The 24,170-nt window shown below is 40.2% G+C and overlaps 1 protein-coding gene across 1 annotated transcript; it reads right to left on the bottom strand.

The window, feature by feature from the left end:
- Positions 1 to 817: 817 nt before the first annotated feature.
- On the bottom strand, positions 818 to 24,170 carry LOC139947924 (uncharacterized). The gene is made up of 15 exons (XM_071945787.1): positions 24,111 to 24,170; positions 21,975 to 22,184; positions 21,472 to 21,678; positions 20,825 to 21,044; positions 20,118 to 20,239; positions 19,553 to 19,718; positions 18,565 to 18,767; positions 16,311 to 18,154; positions 13,244 to 16,092; positions 7,657 to 12,320; positions 6,954 to 7,130; positions 5,928 to 6,098; positions 4,230 to 5,472; positions 3,589 to 3,809; positions 818 to 2,762 (listed from the first exon to the last, which is right to left on the bottom strand). Exons 2-15 carry the CDS (start codon positions 22,125 to 22,127, stop codon positions 2,568 to 2,570), a joined length of 12,435 nt encoding a protein of 4,144 aa, XP_071801888.1. The 5' UTR covers positions 22,128 to 22,184; positions 24,111 to 24,170; the 3' UTR covers positions 818 to 2,567.

Raw genomic sequence — 24,170 nt, 5'->3', positions numbered from 1 at the left:
ACTTATCAGACGGATTACGGTGTGGTTCATCTCAGAGCTCGCTGTGACCATTCCTCCCCGCTATGACCATGACTAGCTCGGCTCGAAATTTCCTTCCTCCATGCTCCCAGTGTAAATGAATTGTGACAACAATTAAATAAACAATCCAATCCCACCGTACAGTAACTTGTCCCAACAAGAATATAAACAAATCTCTCTTGTGGTTTATCTTCAAATCTCTCTTCATGATAACTTTTGTGTACATACACAATTATGTTTAGACTGTACGTACATAATAAGTTTGGACGATACGTACATAATAAGTTTGGACGATATATAACTTCTGCAAATTTTATAAGAAATATTAAATTAACAAAAAGGTGTATATTTTGTAGTATTTTGTTTAATTACTATTTATAATGCGCAAACAATCAAAAGGCAGGCAGGGTGGACCGACCGCCCAATTTGGAAACTTGAGTCACTTTTCCTATAATTATTCTGTAGCCCCTATGATTAAACCAATCAAACAGTTCCAAAAACTAAAGACTTATGTTCCCTTTAAATGTTCACAGGTTGTTTTATTATTAATTTGTTGAATTGAATGTTTCAATGAACTATTTTGATTTCTTTAAAACTTGTTTAAAAAAACGGAAACTTCAATTTGAACATTTTACAGTCATTTAAAGTAACAAATCTCCTTTTAAAATAAAATGGATGATGCGGGACCCCAAAAATGATAACATTATAAAATAAACACATCCATAAAAAAATAAAAAAGATTGAATGTGAACCAAGGAACTCACAACCCAACAATAACAAACTCAATTTCTCACACTGGTTTCAATTTAAAATTGTCACATCATATATTTGCATGAGAATCATCAAAAACATGAAATATGAATTTACAAGCTGAAATCATCATCCACGAGAAAGCTGTTTTGAGTTTCAGGCGCAGCTATTTACATTTAGCTCATGAAAAGAGAAAATATGAAAAACAGACTGTATGTACTTGTGTTGCCTGGGCCAATTTCACAAAGAGTTACTTAAGACCCATCGTATAGGAACAATCTTACGGCTGGGACTAGTCCCAAATCCTAAGATCGATCCTTAGTTAGGAACAGTTTTGTAAATTCGACCCCTGGAGACCTATCTCTATATAATCCAGATTGTAAAAATTATGACAGTTGAAAATGAAGCATTTTACACATGCGAGCATTATTTACAAGCACAAAACAATGAGCAAAACATCACATTGGATTTATGTTTTTTTCTTTTTAAATACTAATACTAATTTGATCTGAACAAAAGCTAGGACAGCAAGTTAAATTTTTCTTTAGAAGTGTTCATTTCAAAAATGTTCACATTGGACATTCTGAGGTGAAGTACAAACACTAATTTCACGACTAGGGCAATGGGTAGCAATGGCCCTTAACTGCATCCACAAAATTCCAGCGATGGCTTGGAAAGAACTACTCAAAGTCAAAGCGACTTATGTCTCTATCTACTAAAAGTGGAATGTTATGAAACAAAATCTACATGAGTATTGATCATGAGTTACAAGTAAAGTTTAAGAAAGGTTATTATTTAACAGTATACTACATGTACATATTTACAAGCTATACTCAAAAGCCAAGTAAATAAGGAAAGATTTGAGTCTTTTTACCTTTTACTTTGGACAGCATTAAACTACTTGAAAATAAAGATCAATCTTTGGTGGGTACTTTGCCTAACAGATGGCTCAGCTTTACAGTTAATAATGGTACAAGTTTATGTCTTAAGTAATCAAAAACTATCAATGATCTACATGTGTTTATATGAGTGAAATCAACTGCTGTGTCTTTTTATAGACTTGTTTAATTTTTGTTTCATTTTAGAAGTAGCACAAAAAACAACCCCTACTTTCAATTCAGACTCGGTTTTAGGCTTATGTTGATGTAGAACTTGGTAAACCAAAACTGTCTTATCTATTTCAACACAGCTTTAAAAAAAAAAGAGAAAAAAAGGAATGCGACAGTGTTGGAAGCAACTATATTCACAAATCTAGTTGCCAAAATCTAGTTCACAAAAGAGGAATATAATTTTCTTTCTTCCAAAATGGTAGTTCCAACAACAACACATTGCAAACAGCTAAACTATAAAAAGTGTTAAACAACTTATAGGACAAACATAAAGGTAATGATTTCAACAAGAAGTACAAAAAATGTCATGATCGTTAAAAGTTTGTTGCATTGCTATCAGGATTCGTTACATATATTGGTGTCATCCAGAGCGTACTAAAGTTTATTTGAACAAAAACAAGTTCATGCTACTTCACTACTCTTTGTTGCATCAACTTTCTTAAGCAAACATGTTTTTGAAGCATAAAAGTATTTATTTTCAAAACTGGAATTTTTGTTCTCAAGAACTCCTTTTAAATTTATAAAGAACACTTTTTAAACTACTTTTCACAGTACTCACAAATTATCTCAACACATCACTTGGTAAAAACTATTGTGTCCCACATTTACTGATTCACTGCATCTGGTTAAAAGGCAAAAAGCTACACCAAAACATACAAACACATAAACATTTTAAGTATTTTTGTACAGTTATTGTATTTCACAGTTTTCTTGTTTTTCTTGTGTGGTTGTCTGTGGTCTCTTTGACAGCTGCTCAGGGGATTTCTTTAGACTGAGCGAGCGCTGTGCTCCACCCACACGGCGACGCTTAGTGGCCTCTGTAGTTGGTGGCAGCCTTCTTGGGCTGTTTGTGATGGTCTCTAAGGCTGCTGGATGAAGACCAGACTGTATAGGAAATACAAAAAAATGACTTATATGAGTCTCGTGATAGAATTAGAATAAGGGAATAAAAGAGTAGGCAATGAGGTCTCACACAGCCGTTTAAAACAGACAGGGTCGACAAAGGACCAAACCAAATGATACAGGATGGCCGATCAAGACCAAGTCACTAGTCTTTTATTCCCATTCATAAATGCCTTTCTTTTATCAATGTTGGAACATCTATAAAATTCTGTGTACATGCTTCAATCACTGTCACATCCACAGGCTCGCTCTGGGTAAAAATTGCATGAACGCTCAACGGTTGTGTGTACGCGTGCATGCTAATAAGATTGTACATTGAGTACCAGTGTATTGATTGGGTTATGCGTAAATTAGTATCATGCGTGCACATTTAAACACTCACATAGTGCACAAAATCTCTCCCCGACCAATCAGAATGGATAAATTGTCCCGAGAACTTATGAATGGCAATTCAAATTCACTTTATGTACATTTCATTGGGTATTGAGTTTTAAAAATTCACTGTGTATGAATAACATTGGTCTTGAAAGAAAACTAACTAATCAAATCTCTAACAGTTTATGTGGCTTGGGCCAGTTGATTCAAGAGTCATCTTGCTTTAGGTTGCTGTAATGGGAGACTTTGGAACGCTAGGTGGCAGCAGACTTACCAGGTAAATTTCCATTGTTCATTTCCAGATTTCAGAGTTCTGAGCATGCGCATATTACCAAGAACAATGGATTTTACCCGGTCAGTCTGCTACCACCAAGCATCCTAAAAGTCCCCCTATTTGTAAGAGTATCAACCCTTTTTTGTTTGTTGAACTTACCTCTCCCTGAGAATTTTGACTGCTGCGAGTCACTCGTTGAGGCAGTCCCTCCATGTTTGCAGCTGCTCTGAAGTTAAAGCCTTGCTTTGCATCCTGACTATTGCTGGGTGGAATGAAGCTGTTGCTGGTGGTTGCTGTCGCTGTACTCTCCTGGGACCTGCTGCTGCGGGTGGAGCGCATTGTCGTAGGTGGCTTGAGACGACTTCTGGTTGTCAATCGCCCTGCTTGACAAAAACAATAGAATATTAAATGACCTATAAACATAAATTTGTAGTAATTTCAAACAATACTTTCTTTTATAAACTGTGGAAATAAAGGTATATGTTCAAAGCAAATTGTGTTGGCTTGGGCCTAATTTGTAACGAAAAATGAAATTCCTGAAGACAAGTGGAGTATACTGTTCGAAACGTCAAGACCACACCGGCCGGCTCTTTTCAGAGCCAATACTCCCACAAACATTTTTTTTTTGTAGAAGTGTGAATTTTTGTTTTATTTTCTGTTTTTGACATTGAAACAGATATAAATTGTCTTTTGAAAAGGTTTGGGTTCTAGTTGTTCAAGTGATGTCAGTGCAATATCCCAATTTATTAACCCTTTAAAAAAAATGGAACACACTGGATGGAAGATATTGGGGGACTTGCCTCTGTTCTGTTGCTCAGTTGTTCTTGCATTGGATTGTTCAGATTGGCCGGCTTCTTGTCCACTCAGGTTCCTGCTTCGCTTGGTCTCAACGGGCTTGACCGGGGTGTTCAAGGGGCGCTTACCAGCCCTCACTGGAAGATGACTGACATGGTTGTTCTCAACCTCCACTTTGACAACAGAAACCTTCTCTTGAGAATTGAGGGATTCGACTTTCATGGGCACCTCAGGGTTGATAGTAACTTCGGTGTTGGTTGCTGGAGCAGTAATAGACTGTGCAATTTCTACTTTACTTGTTGATGAACGCCTCCTTGCCGATAGTCGAGTCCTTCTACGCCCTGGACTTGGTGTCTTGGTAGACTCCACCGATGAATTGGGTGGTGCTGCTACTTCTACTGCACCGGTAGATGATTTGGACTGGCCGTGAAAGTTATTGGTATGATTGGAGAGCAAGTGGGCTTTGATTGCTGGATCATCTGCTGGTAGGGCAACTTTTACCAGTGGCGCATTCTGAGAAACCAAAGCTGGTTTTGAGCTGTCGGCAGGACGCTCCGATTTGGCTGCTTTGGCTGCCTTCAGCATCGATGTAAGGATCTTCACTTTACTGGATAATGTGTCATTCAGTGCCTCTACCTTCTGATACCTTTTAGTTAAGTCTGTGTAGTTTCTAAGATATTGTTCAGCTTCCCTCTCATTGGTCTCGGCAAGCTCTTTCAGACTGATGGCTTCCTCTTCCTTCTCATCAAGCTTCTTTTGCAGCTCATGGCTCTTATCGTTCTCGCCTTGCGTCTTGGCCCTCGATGACTTATTGTATGACTCGGACTCTAGACTGGACACGTGACTTTGAAGGGTTGATAGATCTTTCTCAAGTCGGCGCGAGTTGTTTATGGATAGCTGAAGCTTTCCGTGAAGAGACTCTTTATCCTTTTTCAGTTCTTCTATTTGCTTTGACAAAGTTTGTGTCTTCTCAACAACCTCCTTGGATGTATTCTCTTCCAACGCGGTGACTTTTTCCAGGGTTTCCTCTGCTCTGACACGGGCTGATTTCTCATCGGCCAGCTGTCCTCGCAGCTTGGCACAATTAGCTTCAAGCTTCTTTAGCTCTTGCAGGTGTTTCTTGCTCGGGGAAGGATCCTGTTCTGCTCGTTTCAGCTTGATGCTCATCGTCTTCATAGCTTGGTTGGCCTTCTCTGTGGAAAGCTTCAGTTGCTCACATTCAGACTTCAACTCTTGGAGTTTCTCTTCCTGCAATTCATGAATAAACATTAACAGATGAGTGGCAAATTAAACAAATTTCCAACACTTCCAATCTAAAGAACATGGAGGACTTTTCAACCATATTTTGTAACTGTGTAGAAAGACATGGGAAACTGCTTCAATGAAATCCACTTGTTCATGCCGAGGCTGTAAAAAGTTAGAGTGTAAATTGGTGCACAGATGTGCCATCCTACACAATCCATGCAGTAGATTGGTTTTGACTGGTTGGTCATACATGGAGCAAGTTGGGGTGGTGACTAGACCGACTAGACTAACCAGAAACCATAGAGCACAGGGAGATTGACTACATCGAACCATGCACTAGAGGCATGGTCGACTATGGTCAATTCGAGAGCTTTGGCACAGTTTCTGGTAAGTCGAGTGTAACCCGAACTTGCTCTTAGCTGAAAATGTTACTTAAAGTTTACAGGGTCAATACTGACCTGTCGAGAGGAATTTGCCTGTAGATTCTCCAGCTGTTTCGTTGCACTCAGCAAAGTCTCGTCAGATTCAGACTTCTCAACTCGGATTGTCTCAAGGAGCCTCTGGAGATCACATACCGTCTCCTTCTCATTCTCAAGTCTCTCTTCCAGGGATGAGATCTTATTGTCATGCTGCAGTTGGAGGAAAACAATATGCTATCAAGAGTTATATATATTTTAAGTTCCTGGCTATTTGGCAGTGCACCAACAAAGGCTTTTTAAACAGCTACTTAAAGTATTCTCAGCTACTTAAAGTATTCTCACGCAATATATCCCAACATATGCATAAAATAACAAGCCTGTGAAAGTATTGCAAGAAAATGATTAAAGAAAAAACATTTGTTCTACAAAATTGTGTGCTTTCAGGTTGAAATAAAAGTCTTTAGCTGAAGTCTTTTAATATCTTAGTGAGAAAATACCTCTCGCTTAAAAAACCATTTTACTTCAGAGGAAGTCATTTCTCACAATGTGTCATACTATCAACAGCTCTCAGTTGCTCAGTACCAAGTAAGTTTATATGCTATATGGAGCTCCCACGAATAATGAAACATGGGTGATGACGTAACAGGGATTTTTCGCAAACCTTGTTCTAAACCACTGGAGAAGAGTTTTCAAAATCATTTGTTTAACCTTGTATCGTATGAACTAAATTTCCATATTGATTGAAAACATTGCAAATGAATATCAACAAAGATCCCTTGTTGCCGTTTTTGTTCAAGCAGGTCATTTAGTAAACATTGCTATAAATCAGTATGCACTCAGAACTCTCAATAATAAATCAATTTTTTAAAGATAGTTACTCCCCATCTCATGGCCAGCGCAAACAAGGTCATCAGCGCCTGATATACGCAAAGTATATCAAAAGATTAGTATCACCGGATGTTCTGCTCTCCCCGCTGGAGATTCAGAGACTAGCACAGGACAGAACGGGAGAATCTTGTGTCCGCCTGCTGTGCAGCCGACTGATGATGAAAAATGGTAACTAACCTCTTCTCTCAAATGGTCAATGTTTTTCCTGGACTCCTCCTCAAGTGTCAGTATCCTCCTTTCATAACGTTCAACTTCAGTGCTAAGATCTGTCTGGACTCTGAGTAGATCCTCATGTTTCCTTTGTAGAACCTTCTCCAGATCGTTTTTCTCACTGTTAATGGCATCAAGTTCAATCTGAAAGAAAAAGCATTTCTTAATAAAATAGGAAAAATCTGGTCTGTATGAATTTATCCAAATCAAGTATTTATTTTATTTTTCAAGAGCATGGTGCAGTCTCCAGGCAAGATATTTGGTAGGGAAAGTAGACAAACTTTATTTACACATGTAGTCTGTGTGTAAGCTGTGGTAGACTTTTCATGCCATTTAATCAAAGGTTTTCAGATTTTCCAAGAGCCTAAAATACGGCAATCAGATTTTTAAAAGTAGGAAACACTTCATGCCGGAGTCTCTCAGAAACTTTTACAGTTTCGCACGACCAAAACAGTACAGACACAAAATTTGTTCACTTCTCTGTGGAAAGAAAATGGTTGTTCACGCAACAAAAAAGTAAAACTTTGTCAAGATGGTTTGGGGGGTCTTCCACGAGTGTCAGCGTTATTGAATACATGTTTATAAATGCACCTTTTATTGTAAATACATGGTATTTTTATCTTTTATTTTTTGTGGTTTTGCTGAAATAAATAAATAAAAATAATCTTACCTTTTTGCTCTCAATGTCTTCATCTTTTGCCTCCAGTCTCATCTTAGCCTCCTCCAGCTCAGTGCTCATCACGTCCATCCTCTGCTTACTGTTCTCCTCTGCCTCTTGGAAAGATTCTTTCAGATTCTTGAATCTGTTATCATCCTCATCAATTTGTGACCTCAGGCGACCCAGCTCAGACTCAAGCAACGCATTGGAATCTTGGACCTCCACATTCAGAGATTCAGAGGCAGCGTTTTGTGACGAGAGAGTTGAAATTTGATCTTCCATTGTCTTCTTCTCCAATTGGAAAGTCTGGAGTTCTGACTCCAAATCCGCCTTTTCTGCTTCCAGTTGTTGTTTCTCCACCACAACAGTCTCAAGTTCTTCTTCCATGTTACGCTTAGCAGATTCTGACACTTGCAGCTGGGTGCTTAGTTCCTCAACTTTGTTCGTCTTTTCACCGAGATCGTACTCAATGGACTTGATCTGGTCGTCCAAATTTTCCTTCCACAAGTTCCCATTCTGACCTTCAGTTTCTAAACAGCTCAGTCTCTCCAAGAAGTCTTCTTCCTTGGACTGCATCTCACCATTTTGCTCCTTCAATCTTTGGTTCTCTTCTTGTAGGGTGTTGAACCTCTGTGAAAGCTCCTTGAGTTGATCTTGTTGGTTAGCCATCTCTGAGCTGAGGGCAGATATTTCCTCTTCAGATCCCTGCTCCATCTTTTGTTGCAGTGACTTCAAGGATTCCAATTGATGATCCAACTGTTTGGCGTGTTCTTTGCTGTCGCTAAGTTCTGTTTGCACCTGTTTCAGTGTGTCTTTCAGCTCATCCGTTTCGACTCTTAGAGTTTCATTCTCTGTTGCTACATTAACCAGGCTGGATTCACTGTTCTCAAGCTGCGAGGTCAACGTTTCAATCTTGCTTGCAAGATCGGACCTCTCTTGTGAAACCTCCTGAAGATTATCTGAAGCAATCTGGAGTTCATCCGATAATCTGTTGACTTCGACGTTCTGAATAGTAGATGACTCTTCCATGCTACTAGCCAAGTGTTGCTTTTCTGATTCAAGAGTTTCAATACGTTCCTTCAAGGAGACGATGTTTTCTTCTGCAGTTGACAGTTCAGTCAGTTTATCCTGAAGACTTTCGGTCGTGTCCCAGTTGTCATTGTTAGCTTCTTCTAGGTTCCTCTGAATAATGGTTAGTTTTGCAGTCAGATCTGCATTATCTTTTTCCATGCTTTCCAAAGAGGCTTGAAGACTTGAAACCATCTTATTCTTTTCTTCAATGTCACTTTCTTTCAGCTTGATTTGACTTTCCAGCTCACCTTTTTCAACTGCCTCTACTGTTTGGTTTGAATTCAGATTTTCCAGCAGTTCAAGAGCTTCTTGTCTCTCATTCATAAGTTGGTTGATATCACGAGTCAATTGATCAGTTGTCACCCTAGAATCAGCTTCCTGGATATTGAGCTGGCTTTTCAGGTCTGCAATTTCCGTTTCCAATGTGGCCACCTTGACAGCAAAAGCTTTATTTTCGGTAGCCAGATTTTCTTTTTCCGTCAAGACAATTTCAAGTTGCTTATGCAGATCACTAGTTGAAGTCTTCAACTGCCAATGAAATTCTTCTTTTGCAGCTTCAGCGTCTGCTAACGATTCTGAAAGCTCAGTTAGTTTGTTGGCCTGTTCAGTGACTGTAGATTGCAACTCCACTTGTTGGTTCTTAACAGCGGTGTGCTCTTGCTCCATACTGCTGATGTGGAGTTTAAGTTGCTCACAGCCATCTTTTATTTCTTGAACTTCCACTCGTCCTGATGCCAGCTCTTCCTCAATGGCAGTTTTCTCTTCCGCTTTCAGAGCTAACTCCTGAATAAGACTCTCCTTCTCTTGTGTAAGATCACTCCATTTCATTTGGGATGCCTCTAGTTGTTTCTCAACATCAGATTTCTCCAGATGTAGGCTAGAAAGAGCACTTTGGTGATCTAGATTCTCTTGCTGTGATGAGCGAAGGGATTCGGCCACAGAGTTATAATTGTTGACAATCTCTTCTTTTTCTCCTCTCAGTCTTTCGATTGTTTCTTCAAGGACATTTACTTTTTCATTCAAAGACAAAACATCACTCCCAGATGTCTTGGCATTCTCCAAGTTAGACAATTTTTCTGCATTCTCTTTGGAGTTTTCTTCTTTGAGGCTTTCCACAATGAGTTCAAGATCTTGGGTCTTTCTTTCGAGGATAAATATCTCGTCCTTCAGCAAAGCATTTTGTTCTTTGGTATTCTCATGAGTGCTCATCACTTCGGACATTTCCTGGTTCAGTTCATTATTTGTGCGGACAACTTCAGTTTTCTCTGATGCCAACAGCTCCAAAGCAACTGACCTCTCATTTACTTCTCTTTGCAGACAGCCGTTTGTCTCCTGCAGTTGGTTCAGCTGAAATTGTTGACGCTCTATCTCGGATTTGAAGTTGTTTGTTTGCTCTTCTAGTTGTCCAATCTGTTCCAGCAACTCACTCTGCTTGAACTGAAACTGCTCCGATTCACTGCTTAGTGATTCAACCTGGCATAGGGCAGCTTTCCAATCGGTCTGAAGTTTTGTATTTTCCATTTGCATAGTGTTAGCTTCCTCCTTCAGCTTTTCATTCTCAGCGACAGCATTATTCACTCTAGCCATCTGCTCCTCACTGGTGAAACAGTGCGAGTCAACATCATTTTTAAGAACACTCAGCTCATACTGGAGCTCTACGGATGTTTTCTTTGAGGAGTCTAGCTGCTGAAGTAGATCAGTAACTCTTGCCTCTGCTGTTTCTTTTTCCTGTTGAACACAATCAAGCTTTGTCCCAAGCTCTTCCTTAACTGCATCAGAAACATCATTACCTTCCATCATGCTTTGCTTTAGTAGTACCAACTCATCTTCAGTACGCTTTTTCTCCTCCTGAGTTATTTCTGCTTCGCGTTGCTTTGCTCCAAGTTTGTCTGATAGTGTCTGAAGTTGTTGTGACTGTGACTGGATTTGACTAGCTAGTTCTTCTCTCACACTGGTATTTTCTTTGTCGGCAATCACTGCAACATCTCTAAGCTCATGAATTTCTGACTGCAGGGCATCGATGTGAGTAACAGCTGTATTCAACTTGTGGTCTTTGTCTGCTTGATCTTTTTTCAGTTTCTGCAGCTCGGATTCTTTTTCTTCAACAGAAACTTGCATATCAGCAACAGCAGATTCCAATTCAAGTTTCTCCATCTTCAGGCTGACTAGATATTCTTCTTCAGATTTTGTCTGTGCTGAATGGGTGTCCCTGATGTGGTCGAGTTGTTCTTGTAACCTCAAGGTACAGTTTCTCTGCTCATCTAAAGCATCTTGACTTTCTTCCTTGACAGTTTCAAGTTTTCTCTCCAACAGATCAAGTTCACTTCTGTACTTGGTATTCGATTGTTCCAGTTTTTCTTCACTCTCTGCAAGGGCCTCTAGCAGACACGATTTCTCGTCGAATAGTGAGACCTTCAATGACTCTATCTGCTGCGTTAAATGTTCAATCAGCTCTGCCTTGCTTTCAAGCTGTTTCTCAAGCTCGCATACCTCTGATTTGACTTCGGAAACTTGTTGGTTGAGGTGTTTTTCTATTTCTTCGCTGGATTTTGCCTTCAAGAGAGCACTCTCGTGAAACTCAAGCTCAGAAGATTTTTGTTCAGCTATGAATGTGTCCTTTTCCAAAATTGTACTCTCCAACTTTGAGATTTCTTCTTTAAGCGTTGAGTTTTGTTCCTGTGCTTGAAGTTCATGCTCTGTAATCTCAAACTCTTTTCTTTCATACATTTCTCTGTCGGCATCTAACTGTGATTTCAGCAGTCTGATTTGGCTACCCAAGTCCTCTACGATATGGTTATCTTCCACATGTTTTTGCAGTGCCATCTTCAGTTCATTCTCAGCCTTCTCAAGTTGTTGCCGTACAGCGCTTATCTCACACTTAGTCTTTTCTTTGAGAGCCTCCGTGTCCTCCTCTTTTTCCCTAGCTTTCTCCCTCTCAATCTGCAGGGCGTCTTCGTTAAGCTCAAAACTTTCCCTCAGACTTGACAGTTCGCTTTGGAGACTAGCAACCTCTTTTCTTTTGCTCAATAACTCCTTCTTGTAGTCCTGCTGACTACTGGAAAGCTGGTCCTCTGTTTCATCAAGGTGCGACTTCATCTCTTCGATTTCAGCTTCCTTGTCGCTGACTACGACCTCCATGTCGCAAATCTGATTGCCCTGCTTGCTGATGGTCTTCTCCTGTTGATTGCACTTCTGGTTTAAAGCTTTTAGGTCTGCGTCAAGAGCATCTTTTGCAGCTTCCAAGCTGCTAGCACGCTCCATGGAAGTTTCCAGTGACTTCTCGACTTCTGTCAGCTTAGTCTGTGTATCATCCCAGACGGATTCCATTGCTGCTAGCTTTATTTTGAGTTCCTTGACCATGATAGTTTGATTCTCTTTTTCTGCTGCAACAGTCTCTTGAAGTTGAGAGCATAGAGTTTCCTGGTCAGAGAGTTGTTCTCTCGTTAGACTGAGAGTGTCTTGGGTTGAGCCCAGCTCAGCTTTCAGCTGCTGCACCATTTCTTTCAATGCACCCACAGTAGCGTCAGAGTTAGTCAGCTGCTCAGATTTCTCGGTCTCTAGCTGTTGCAGTTTCTCTTTAGTTACTTCTTGTTGTTTAGAAATATCTGTACAATAATGAAAACAATATGAAGCATTTAATTAACGCCAACATTTAAGCATGTTATGAAGAACACCTTAAAAACAAGGATGAAAGCAGGATTTAACAATTGGATTTTGAATCATATTGACATGCATGATATTCTTCATACTGTGGTCTTTTTTTCCGTTCGTTTTCCCTTTGAAAAATGTGACTAAATTGTGATCAAATAGCCTGAAAAAATTTAAGTACACACCAAAAGTCATGGAATGATATAGCGTGTATCACACTAAAGTTTGCAGTTGCCATTTGGATGGTTTGCTATGCAATTTTAAAAAGTGAATCACAAATTGCGACCAAAAACCCAATAAACTGATATGATAGTCTCTTGTTGCATCCTGAACCAGTTGACGCTGGTTCACGTCGAGTTAGAACACCAATTTCCCCCCAAATTCATGCCGAGAGATGCCACTTTATTTTTATTTCACAATGGGAAAATGCAAAAGCGTTCTAAACACAGCATGTATCTAAAATATCCTAAAGCATTTTTAATTTGGCTATGCAAAATGTATGGACTTAAAAATGTATGATTTTGCTATACAACAAAGTCGTTCCCTGTGTGTACAATACATGTAGGTGAGCCCTTGTACTCCATAAAATGTTCCTCTTTTCTTCAAAGGACCAAACATTACGTTTGTCTTGAATTGTTGAAAGAATATACATACACAATGTACATTGAGTTTATTTAGCAACAATCCTGAGGATTTATTTTTTTTGCCGATTTTGATTTATTTGTTAAATAATGTTTAAGAAATTATGTTTAGCAAACACATTTTACCAATTCCTAACAAAGGGGATTGATAAAAGAGTACATGTTGATGAGCAAAATAGGTAAAGACAGAGAATTCCTCTCTGTCAAAAGGCAAGTCATTCACAAAAGTTTAAACATACCTGTCAATGTGTCTAGTGTCTCAGTGTATGTTGCTTGGAGCTGTGAGTGTTCAGTAGTGAGAGTATGAAGCTTCTCATGCAGTGCCCGCCTCTCCACCTCTGCATCTCCACTCGCCTGACGGATGGTTTCTTTTGCTTCCTCTAGCTCTTGCCTCAGACCCTGATTGCTCTGAAGGAGGGTATCCTTCTGACCGACAATAGTGTTAAACTCGCTCTTCAGTTCGGAATGATTAGATGTAAGCTCCAGATGATGCTGTTGCAGCAGTTCGTATTTCTCACAAGTTGTGTTGTACTGCTCCGTCAGGCTATCCAGATCTTCAACCGTATTCTCAAGAGTAAATTGGGTCTTCTGCAATTCAGCTTTTACGTTTGAGTTGTCCGCCTCCAGAGTGTTTGTTTTCTGCCTCAGATCAATGATTACACTCTCCTCTTTCTCGACGGCAACCTTCATATCATTTTCAAACTGAGAAAGGTTTTTCTCAAGGGCGACCCTCACGTTCTCCAACTCCTCAGTTTTGCTTTGAAGCTCTTCCGACTCGGCGGTAAGATTAGCTATTCTGATCTCCTGCTGTTTGCATAGCTGGTCCTTCTGTTCCAGCTTAGCGATCACCTCCTGATGAGACTGTTCACGATCTTCAACGTCCATCTGACTGATTTCAAGCTGAGACAGAAGTCCACTGGCCTCTTGGGTCATCTTTCTAATTGTGGCATCAAGTTCTTCTTTAGTCTGTGACAACTTACTCTGCAACTCTTCCAGCTGTTCCTGCTTGGCCTGTGATGAATGTTGGTTGTCTTCAAGAAGGGAATCCCTCTCTTCTAGTTTTTGTGAAAGATCAGCACACTTAGCCTCCATGTGGTTTACCAGCAAAGTCTTTTCCTCCAGACCCGATTTCAGGGAAGCCATGGTTTGAGTCTGGTTTTCAATCTGCATTTCTATTGACTCAACATCTTGTGTCTTCTCTTTAATTTCAGATAAATGCTTATCCGTGTCAGCTTTGAGAGCAGCACATTCTTCGGTGAGGGATGCAATGCTATCTTCCTTCTCAATCAACACTGCCTTTAAATTCTTCACGACTTCTTCCTGATGTGATTCTTTCTCATTTAAGTTAACAAGCTCAACTTTCTGGTCGTCATTTTCTTTTCTGACAACATCCATTTCATTGTGTGCCTTTTCAAGCTCTGTCTTGAAGCCTCTGATGGTTTCACTGTTTTCTTGCTTGGTCTCCTGCAGGGCTTTGATGCTATCCTCCATCTTGGATACCTGCTCATTGTAAGCTTCCATGCAGTCATCTTTGTCTTCGATATCCATCTGGATGAGATCAAGGCGTCCTTGCATCCTCTCGTTTTCCTCTGTGGTCGATGTCAGCTTGTCTTTTGTCTTTTCCAACTCCTCCACAGTGGCACGATGGAGATCCTTTGTTTTGTCCAGGGCTGTCTGCAGGCCTGAAACTTTTTCTTGTAAGTTTGCGATGTCAGAGTGTAAAGCAGCAGTGAGGGTTTCCATTTCCATTTTCTGGGTGTGACATTCCTTGTTGAGGTTTTCTAATTGAGTTTCTTTTTCAGTGATGAGAGCGGCACTCTCTTCCAACTGCTCACTGAGTCTCAATTTTGATGCTTCAAGATTTTCTGTTGATCTTGTTTTTTCACCCAAGGTCTCATCCAACTTTTGTTGCAGCTCTTCTATTTCTTGTAGGTTACTCTGGAGTGTTTCGTCCATGCTGTGCTGGTGTTGTTGGCTCGCATCATATCTGTCTTTGAGTTCGGAATGGGCTCTTGTCAGAAGTGTCAGTTCTTCTTCGACTTGAGAGTATTTCATCTGGCATTGGACGAATTCCATTTCGGTCGAACTTATCATCGATGAAAGATCATCCACAAGAGACTGCTTTTGGTTCAATGCAATCTCATTTTGATCACTCTGATGTGAAAATTCTGCCTTCATGTTTTCAAGCTGCTCATTCTTCGATTTAAGATCTCCAGAGATCCCATCGAATAGTGTTTGTAATTTTTGTAGTTCTTCCTCTGTGCCAGAAAGCTTTTCATCTTTTGTCCGAAGAAGTTCTTGTTGATGACTAACCTGCTCGCGAAGTGTCTCCATCGTTGTCTCTGCAGCAGAGTCACTCTCTTCAAATGTTTTAATTTTCTCTTTGAGTGCATGAACTTCCGTTTCCTTATTTTCAACTTGACCCATTAACTCTCCAATAGTCGTTTCTTTGTTTGTGATAGTTGTCACGGCATTGCTACATTTTTCGGTGAGAACTGCGTTTTCTTCTTCCAAACTGTTGATCGTTGTCTCCAGGGATTTGCTGGAGCTGTCAAGATTGGACTCCAGTTCTCTCGCCTCCTGTATCAGTTTTTGGATCTCTTCATCCCTGCAGGCAAGATTTTGTTTAGTGGTTTCTAAGTCCTCTTGAGTGATGAGAAGGTCACGTTGAGCATCAGACAATCTTTTCTCTGTAATGTCCAAATCATGTTTCTTGCTGCCCAACTCCGTCTCGGACACTTCTAAATTGCGTGCCATCTCGGAAATCTCCTTTGCTCGCACCTCTGCAGATGAGGCTGTATTCTGGAGATCTGACTCCACATTTGCTAGTTGCTTCGTCAACGATTCAACCGTATCCTCCAGACGTTTTGCTTCCTCTGTCAACTCAGTAATTTCTTGAGATTTAGCCTCTATGTTAGCTTCTGCCTGGTTGTATTTTTCCTTCAGTTGTGCCACAGCACCTTGATGTTTCTCCTTTGAATTCTGAAGCTGCAGTTTCATCTCTTCAAATTCTTCTTGAAGAGTCTCGAGCAATCCCTCGTTGTCTGCCAAGGTTTTAGTATAATCGTCCTGAAGAATCTTTGAATCTCTGTAATAGAACATAACAAGTAAAACATTTTATAAAATAATGCATTATGTGCTGTGTTTTCACCACTAAATGAAAATAGTGTTTTAATTAAATCATAACTGTGGAGTAAATTATTATATCTTCAAAAATTTCTGAATCTTCCAAAACAATCCAATTGTTGTCATCTCATCCACAAAATTACAGAGGTCCTTAGAGAATACACATCAAATCACACTTACTGCACAGCTTTCTTGGCCAGCTCCAAGTCTGCTTCAGTCCTGTTCAATCGCTCTCTCAATTTCTCAAGTTCCACCTCCACTGTTTCCAGCCTGTTCAACAGATCCGTTGCTTCGGACCCTTTGGCGTCGGCAAGTTCGCAAGCTTTCTTGTAGTCTGCATGAAGGCTGCTATTTTCCTGTTTGAGTGTGCCGATAATGGACTCCAAATCAGTCGTTCGTTGGGCAAGTGTTGCCTGATGTTTGTCAAGTTCCTCATCTTTGGATTTCAGGATGGCATCATGTTGAGACTTTTCAGACTCAAGCTGGTCAAGTTTAACTTTGAGTTCATCACTGGACGTCTGAAGCTGACCACAACGGGCTTCAAAGAACTTGAGATGCTCAGTAGTCTTTTCAACTTCGTTTTGAAGGTTGGATATTTGGGTGGATTTGGTAGCGATCTCATCTACTTTGATACCCAATTCCTGGTCATGATGTTGCTCGATTGTAGCTCTCTGATTCTCCGCCTCTCGAAGCTGAGCCTCGGCATCATGAAGAGCGCGTTTGAGTTCATTTTTCTGGACCACCATTTCACTCTCGAGAGTCTGAAGTTCATCAGTTTTACATCTAAGACTGTTTTCTGCTTGCTGGATTTGCTCAGAGAAATTGTCACACTTCTCTTGCAATTTACTGGCTGTAGATTTCTCATTAAGGAGCTGTTTCTCTAGATCACTTATCTGCTGCTTGAGATGATTTGCCTTGTTGTTCATTTCTTTGAGGGCATCAGCATGCCTGACTTCTGATTGTTGCAGTGTAGCTTCGACATCCTTAAGTTTAAGTTTGAAAGATTCAATTTCTGCTTCCTTCTTGTCCAAAATCTGCTGATTGTTTTCCTGCTTTGCAGAGAGCTCCTGAAGTTGAGAACCAATTGCCTGAACCTCGTTCTTAGATTCTTTCAGCTGGTCTTGCAACTCGGAAATCTTGTTGTCTTTCTCTTCGACTTTACTTTCACTTTGGGCTTGCACATCCATTGCCTTATCTAGCTTTGCCTTGAGTTCTTTGCCGTGCTGTTTCAAAGACACAATCTCTTGTTTAAAGCCTTCAGTCTCCCTTCCACAAGCATCGACCTGTTGTTGTAATTTCTGTTTGGCCTCTTCTGCTGTGAAACACTTGGTGGACAGCTGTTCATTCTCGTGCTCTCGTTTCTGGGCTACATCCTGTGCGGATGCATGCTTGGTCTCAAGTGTTGACAACTTGAGCTTCAAATTCTCCATGAGGTTATTAAGTTCCTTCAATCGGTTATCCGACTTGCTGGTGATGCTCTCCAGCTCGCCTTCCTTCTGCTGTATTTTCCCGCGGAGGTCATTTGCCACGCCTTCATTGTGCTGACTTTCGTGCTTTAGCTGCGCAACCTGGCGTTCAAGATTATCCAACTTGCAGTTACCTTGATCGAGCCTGCATGTTAAGTTTTCTTTTTCCCTCTTCATCTCTGTAATCGTCTTCTCCATCTGGGCCACCGTTTTGTCATGGGCACTGATACTTTGACCAGCTGCGTCGACCTTGCGTTTCAACTCTCCCATCTCCTTCTCTGTTTTCTGGGCAGCAAACTGTGCTTTCTCAAGCTGCGACTGCAGCATGCCTCGCTCTGTTGTCAGTTTATTGATCTCCTGTTGGTGCTTGTTTTTGGTATCGTTGAATTGTTTATCCAGGGAGGTCAGGGCCTGCGTCTGCTGTGAGAGCTCTTGTTTGTGCTCCTTCTCTTTTTCCTTGAAGCGCTGTTCCTGGGTCTGACGAGCAGCCTCAGCATTGTGGCGCTTGCACTCCAGCTCCTGGGTTATCTGTTTGGATTTTCTGCCAAGTTCTTCAAGCTGTAAACAAAAACATCCACAAACAACATGAATTTTAAAGATAATTGCATGAAGTTTAAATTGTTACAACTTTTACAGAACAGTGCTTTTACACCAATTAAACACTGCAAACGTAAGAAAAAAACCAGTGTAAAATACGTTAATTTGTGTACATAAATTGTTGAATCACATCATGTGACTGGTTCTCGAACAATAAATCTTCACACTCTGTTACCGGGGTATAACAATTGCGCTTGATGCATGAGAAGAGTTTCATTGTTTACCCTCTGTCATGACGACACATATGCAATGGATTATTATTTTTAATTTTTTAACAAGCATTTTCTTGTTTTTTTCCCCTCAAAACTCAATAATCCATAAACCAAAGTGTCAATATTTTGAATGCAGAACTCTTATCTCAGTTTTCTTACCTGTGCATTGGCTTTCTCCAGCTGCACCTTCAAAGTGTTGGTCTCATCTCGCTGTTTGTTGAATGCTGCATCTTTCTCAGTCAGGGCTTTCTTGACCTCAGTAAGCTGCTGCTCCGTATTGTTCATCTTGGACTGCAAGGTGCTCAGTTCTTTGTCCTTAGCCTGGACCTGAAGTTCCAGCTTGTGGTTTTCCTTGGTCAATCCTGTTGAAAGAAATTCACTAAATTACCTTCAAATCATTTCTCACATTATGGAACTGAAGAGTGTTGTCTTTCCTGTGAGTCGTGAAGGCTTGGAATTTTGCAGAGAAACTTGTTTACTAAAAAGCAATTTTTACTAAAAAATAAAACCAAACGGGAATAGTCAACGGTTTAAATCCCACTTGATTATAATAATATGCATGTTAATTTTTTTTCAAAGGAACCAGGAAAGTAGTTAGTATGCAGTACTGAACCTATTGATGTATGGGTACACAGCAAAGTATGGTTTATTCATGGCGTAAATGTATTGTAAAGTTTGGAGCTATAAGATGTGGAACTTTTAAAAACCAGAAATGACTGCCAATTAACCAGAAATGCAACACCTGGACATTGTGGTCAGTATACATCTTCAGGAGAAAAGCAGTATAATTTTACATGTTCCTATTTGAAATATCATGGTTCCTATTTGGAATCATTGAAAACATTAAGTTGTAAATTGATGCCCACTGTGGGATGTCTTAAGTCCTACTCCAAAAGATTGTTACACAATTAGGGGCCTTTCTCAAACCTCGCCTTAGGCTCCAGCTCTGTGTTCTGGTGTTCATGCAATATGCGCTGCTCCAAAATGCAGGTTGACGACCAAGCTGTGTACGCAGCACGTAAAGTCTAAGCCTGAGCCTGAGCCCAAGTCGAGTTTTGAGAAAAGCCCAAGGTCTACTTTTCTTTGTAAAATCAACATGATGAAACGTCAGCATTTCGCTAAATGGCATTTTGAATGATCATCTCACCTTCGTGTTGTCTTTTCACCTCAGCAAGTTTATTCTCTAAATCACGTAGAGCTGTCTGATCGCTGTTTGATGCAGGTGAGGACTGTGTCTGCTGGGGTTTAACAGGACTGTCAAAACACATGAGATCAGTAGCCCCTTGGACCTGTGGCTGTGAAGTCTTGGTGCTCTGTTGTAACAAATAAAAATAAAACGCATAATAGAAGTAAATTAAGCATTAATATTTGTTTCTTAACAAAGTTGCTTAACAGTAAGCAAATTTTCTTTTGTGCTTACTGTAGCAGAAAACTTTGGTAAAGTGTAAACGTATTTCACAGGTTAGCAAAAAATAAGGCGGCCATCTTGTGCGTTCACAATGGATATCATTTGTATTGTGTTACGTCATCAGAAGGCCTTTTTGTGTGCTTACGGTGAGCAGCGGAAATCATGCAGTAGGCACAAAATCGCCGTTTAGCAGCTCTGCGAAATTGGGCTCAGATATAATTTTTTTTTAAATTTGACAATTTCTTGGGGCATTTGTTTTGCCAAATTATACAGAATGATCCAGAAGGGCAGGATCTTGTCTCACCTTGACCTGTGCAAGAAGTTCCTCCAACTGTTTGACTTTGGCAACCTCTCTATTCCTCTCAGCTTCCATGTCTTTCAGCTGCTGCTTCACGGTAGAGTGCTCTTCTTCGCTTGCTGAGCTCACTTTAAAACGAAACAAAACACAAAACACTCTGTTTAGTAATTGTGAAACTCCTTCCCCTAAAAAACGTATATTCCATAGATTAAAACTTTTAAAAAATCACGTTTCAAATGAACCGCATGTTACACGACTAACCCAGTAAATGTGTTGGTTTTATAATTTATATTTAAACAAACACCAAACTTTTGGAGTTTGGCCAAAGGACGCTGAATTGAAATAAGGTCTTCGGAATGTTTTATTCTTGGTGTCTATGTTGGTTTTAAATGCCCTAATGGCACTCTGGCGAATTATAAATGATTTTTCCCTGATGATTTTTGTGAAGTCAGTATTAAAATTTAATAGTACTTTTCGGGTATCTGCCGAAAATACCCGCGTATCGTCACACAAGGAGGACCCTGAACAAGGGTAGGTACCATAAACTGGTTTCCATCAGCAGATTAAGCTCTACTAGAATTATTTCTTTGTGTTGGTTGTGTTTTTGTTTTAAACTGTTTCTTTTCAATTTTCTTGTTATGCACCCTCGAACAGGCTGGTCCTGGAGAGAGTGCAGTATCAATTCAATAAATGATTTATTATCACATCCATACCGGAGCTGTAATTCCTTGTCCTTCCCTCGTGGAGATCCAACTTATCCCTCAGCTGTGAAACTTCCTTCTGCAGTGACTTCACACGGTGACCCTGTTCCTCCAAGCGGTGGTGCTGCTGGGTGCTGTTCTCTTGGAGCCTGGCGTGGTCTCCGCTCACCTTTTCCAACTTCTGAAGGCAAGAGTTGTGCTCCATTTGCACCTTTTCCAGCTCATTTTTGATCTGCACGACACAGGCAGACAGATAAACAAGTAAATTTTAGAATTTGAAATGAGAATGTAAGCGACAACTGCATGTGCTGGTAAGTATTTCATCAAAACCAGTAATGGGCAGTGCCATGTGATGTCCTTATTTATAACTTTACTATTAGAGAAAAGCCTGTAGGGTACAATGGGGGAAACTTCAGAACAACTTTCGTCATGCAAAGCAGGTTTGGAATATGCTAACTACATCTACGCATGTGTACAGACCCTATTGCTTGGCAACTAAGTTGTGAACACAGCGACGCCCTGGTCTTGACCTTGGTGCCCTTTCAAAACTTTCCCATAGACTTTTAGATTTTCCAATGAAAGCGCCCTTTTCAAAATGAAAATTGACTTGCCCTCTCAAAGCTAAAAATCCAGACGTGCAAAAGGCTCACACAACTTACCTGAGTAGCACGGCTAGTCTCAGTCTCAAGCTGTTGTTGAGTATGAGAAAGTTTGCCCTCTAGGCACGACACCATGGTCTCCTTACTCTGCAGATCGTGGGAGATTTTCTCTCGTTTCCGCTCCAGTTCTTGGCATGTCTCAGCGATGGACTGGTTGTCTCGTTTGAGAGATGCCTGCGCGTTTTTTTCCTCCTCAGTCTTTCTCATCTGTGTCAGAAAAAAGTGACATTTTCAGAGGAGCTTGGAACTATGAAAATTATCAAGCAAAATCAAAATTTTGAGAGATTAAAGCCTGGTTCATACTGCATGCGAATGCGAGCGAACTTTGGTGATGTAACAATAGGTACACGCTCCCTTTCCAATTGGGACGCAAGAAAATTCACTTTGTAGTCGAGCATTCTCAGGAAGTATGAACCGGGCTTAATGCTTTGAATGTTTCAGTACTCGGAAACATCAAAAACTACTAAGAAAACTGGGATTTATAATGTCTTAATATGACTGACCTGCTTCTGGTAGGCCGCCTCCAAACTTTCCATCTGGAACTGTTTTTGCTTTTGCTCCTTGCCGAGACGTTCCAACTTTTTCTCCATTTCTTGAATCTTCTGCAAGGCCTTGGCCGGTAGGCCATCCTTCCACTCGTCCACAACCCAACTCATATTGGACTGGCACCTTGCAGGTTGAATGCCACAAAGTTATTTCCAGTACATCAATATCTGTAATTTGTATAAATTAGCATGGTGTTAGTGTCTGCAACATCTAGCATCACTTGGAGCCCAACACTCATAAGCCTGTAGACATTATTATGGTCTTCTTGAAATGCATTTTTAAATTTGTAAAAAAATGATTTAGATTTTCGAGTCTGACCCCCTTTCAATTTTGAAAACATGAACTGCTTTCACAATCAACTTCTACTTTATTTAGTCCCTGCCCTGGGGGACTTCGGACTTCCGAATAGCCGGTACCCGGTACACAGGGATGTGTGCAAAAAACTATGCCCAGCAGAGACTTGGCCAAATTTGTACAGTTTGTTTCCCTGCAGATGCAGTACCGGAACAAAACAGGGGACTTTGCCAAGATTGTACAATTTTGTGTTGCCCAGCACCCTTCTTTCTTACCATAGCACAGTGACTTTTAGAGCATTGTTGTGCAAAATTTGTGATAAATCTTATTTTATCTCCCTGGCCATGTCGGTGCTTACTCCTACCTTAGAATTATGAGGTTTGTTTTGCGATTGTCTCCAAGAACGTGGAGATGATAGCAGAACGAACCTCAGTCACTCATGATAGTTCTAGAGTAGGAGTAGTCGGTGCTAATGGTGCCGGGACTTCAAATTTCAACTGATGTGTGTATACAAATTCTACTGATGTGACTGTGAGTGTGACTCACCAGCCCAGGGCAAGGAGAAATCATTAAAAAACAAATATAAATCGCTAAATAAAGTTACGGATTGATTCCAGAATTAAGATCCAATTTGCAAACTGGATTTTCATGTGAATCAGATAGGCCTACTAGCGATAACTTTACCCTCCTCTCGACGGAGAAGCAGGATTCGCAGTCGGGAGGAAGGTTACTACTTTATTGACTTTCGTGTGTCAGTGTCAACTGGGTCAAGTCAACCTCGTTTTGTTTTTTGGTTGGGCTTTTAATTTTTTTATTAAATGAAAAATTTCCATGAATACACTATTTAATTATTTATAACTTTTTGTACAGACTTAGTGTTGTCTGCTGTTTAAGTGTGTGTCAAAAAATATAGCACTTTACCACCCAGGCAAGACTATACAGTCAAAGACAAAGAGACAAGACTCAGTCCTAACTCCATCATGCACAGTCAGAGAGGGTCAGCAGACTCATTTTTAAAGAAACACGTTGCCTTGGATCGGTCGAGTTGGTCTTTGAAAATCGTTCTGTAACCGTTTTTTGTAAAATGTAAATGGTTAGAAAGATATTGTAAAAGTAGAATACAATGATCTACACAAACATGCCTTGAAATTGTGTGGTTTTCTTTTTACCCTGTCGACTAACACGGTCGGCCATTTATGGGAGTCAAAATTTTGACTCCCATAAATGGCTGACCGTGATAGTTCGCGACGTAAAAGGAAAACCGTGCAGTTTCGAGTGATACTTGTGTGGATCATTATATTCTACTTTTAAAACATCTTTCTAACCATATGCATTTCATAACAAACGGTTTCAAACGCTTTTAATAGACCAACTCGTCCGATCCAAGGCAACGTGTTCCTTTAAAGTGTAGATCACAGGACAGGTGGCACAGTTTTTAAATTTTATAATTATATAGGCCTATCTATATACTAAATTAGTAGGTGGAACCTACAAAAAGAGCATGTCAAGCTTGGACATCCACATATTAGTATACCTCGAGTTTGAATCCATCGTTAAATTTTGTCTGACATGTCTGAACATGAATTAAATATCGTTGGCAAATAAAACAAACATTTATTTTTTACAAAAATTACACACTCACAGTAGGCCTATATCTGGTCAGCACTGGTCAGCTGTTTTTCAATGAAAACATTTGAGATAAACAAAAGTAATGTAACTTAAGGTTTAATTCAAACATACACAACTATAGTTGAAATCAAAACAGTTTGTGGGATCTTAGGCAAATTTATTTTACTTACTCAGTTGGTTTCAAAAACTTAACGATCACCGGGACACGACTATGTCACTTCCGTTTTTTT

Source organism: Asterias amurensis, chromosome 1 (assembly GCF_032118995.1).
Source record: "Asterias amurensis chromosome 1, ASM3211899v1".
Taxonomy (NCBI): domain Eukaryota; kingdom Metazoa; phylum Echinodermata; class Asteroidea; order Forcipulatida; family Asteriidae; genus Asterias; species Asterias amurensis.
This window is presented reverse-complemented; position numbering and strand designations above follow the sequence as displayed.

Excerpts from the sequence above, each read along its gene's own strand:
- LOC139947924 (XM_071945787.1), bottom strand. The coding sequence starts at position 22,127 with ATGAGTTGGGTTGTGGACGAGTGGAAGGATGGCCTACCGGCCAAGGCC. Across the intron at positions 12,321-13,243 it reads GACACTAGACACATTGACAG|ATATTTCTAAACAACAAGAA; the intron begins GTATGTTTAAAC and ends ATTATTGTACAG. Across the intron at positions 6,099-6,953 it reads TTGACCATTTGAGAGAAGAG|CATGACAATAAGATCTCATC; the intron begins GTTAGTTACCAT and ends CTCCAACTGCAG.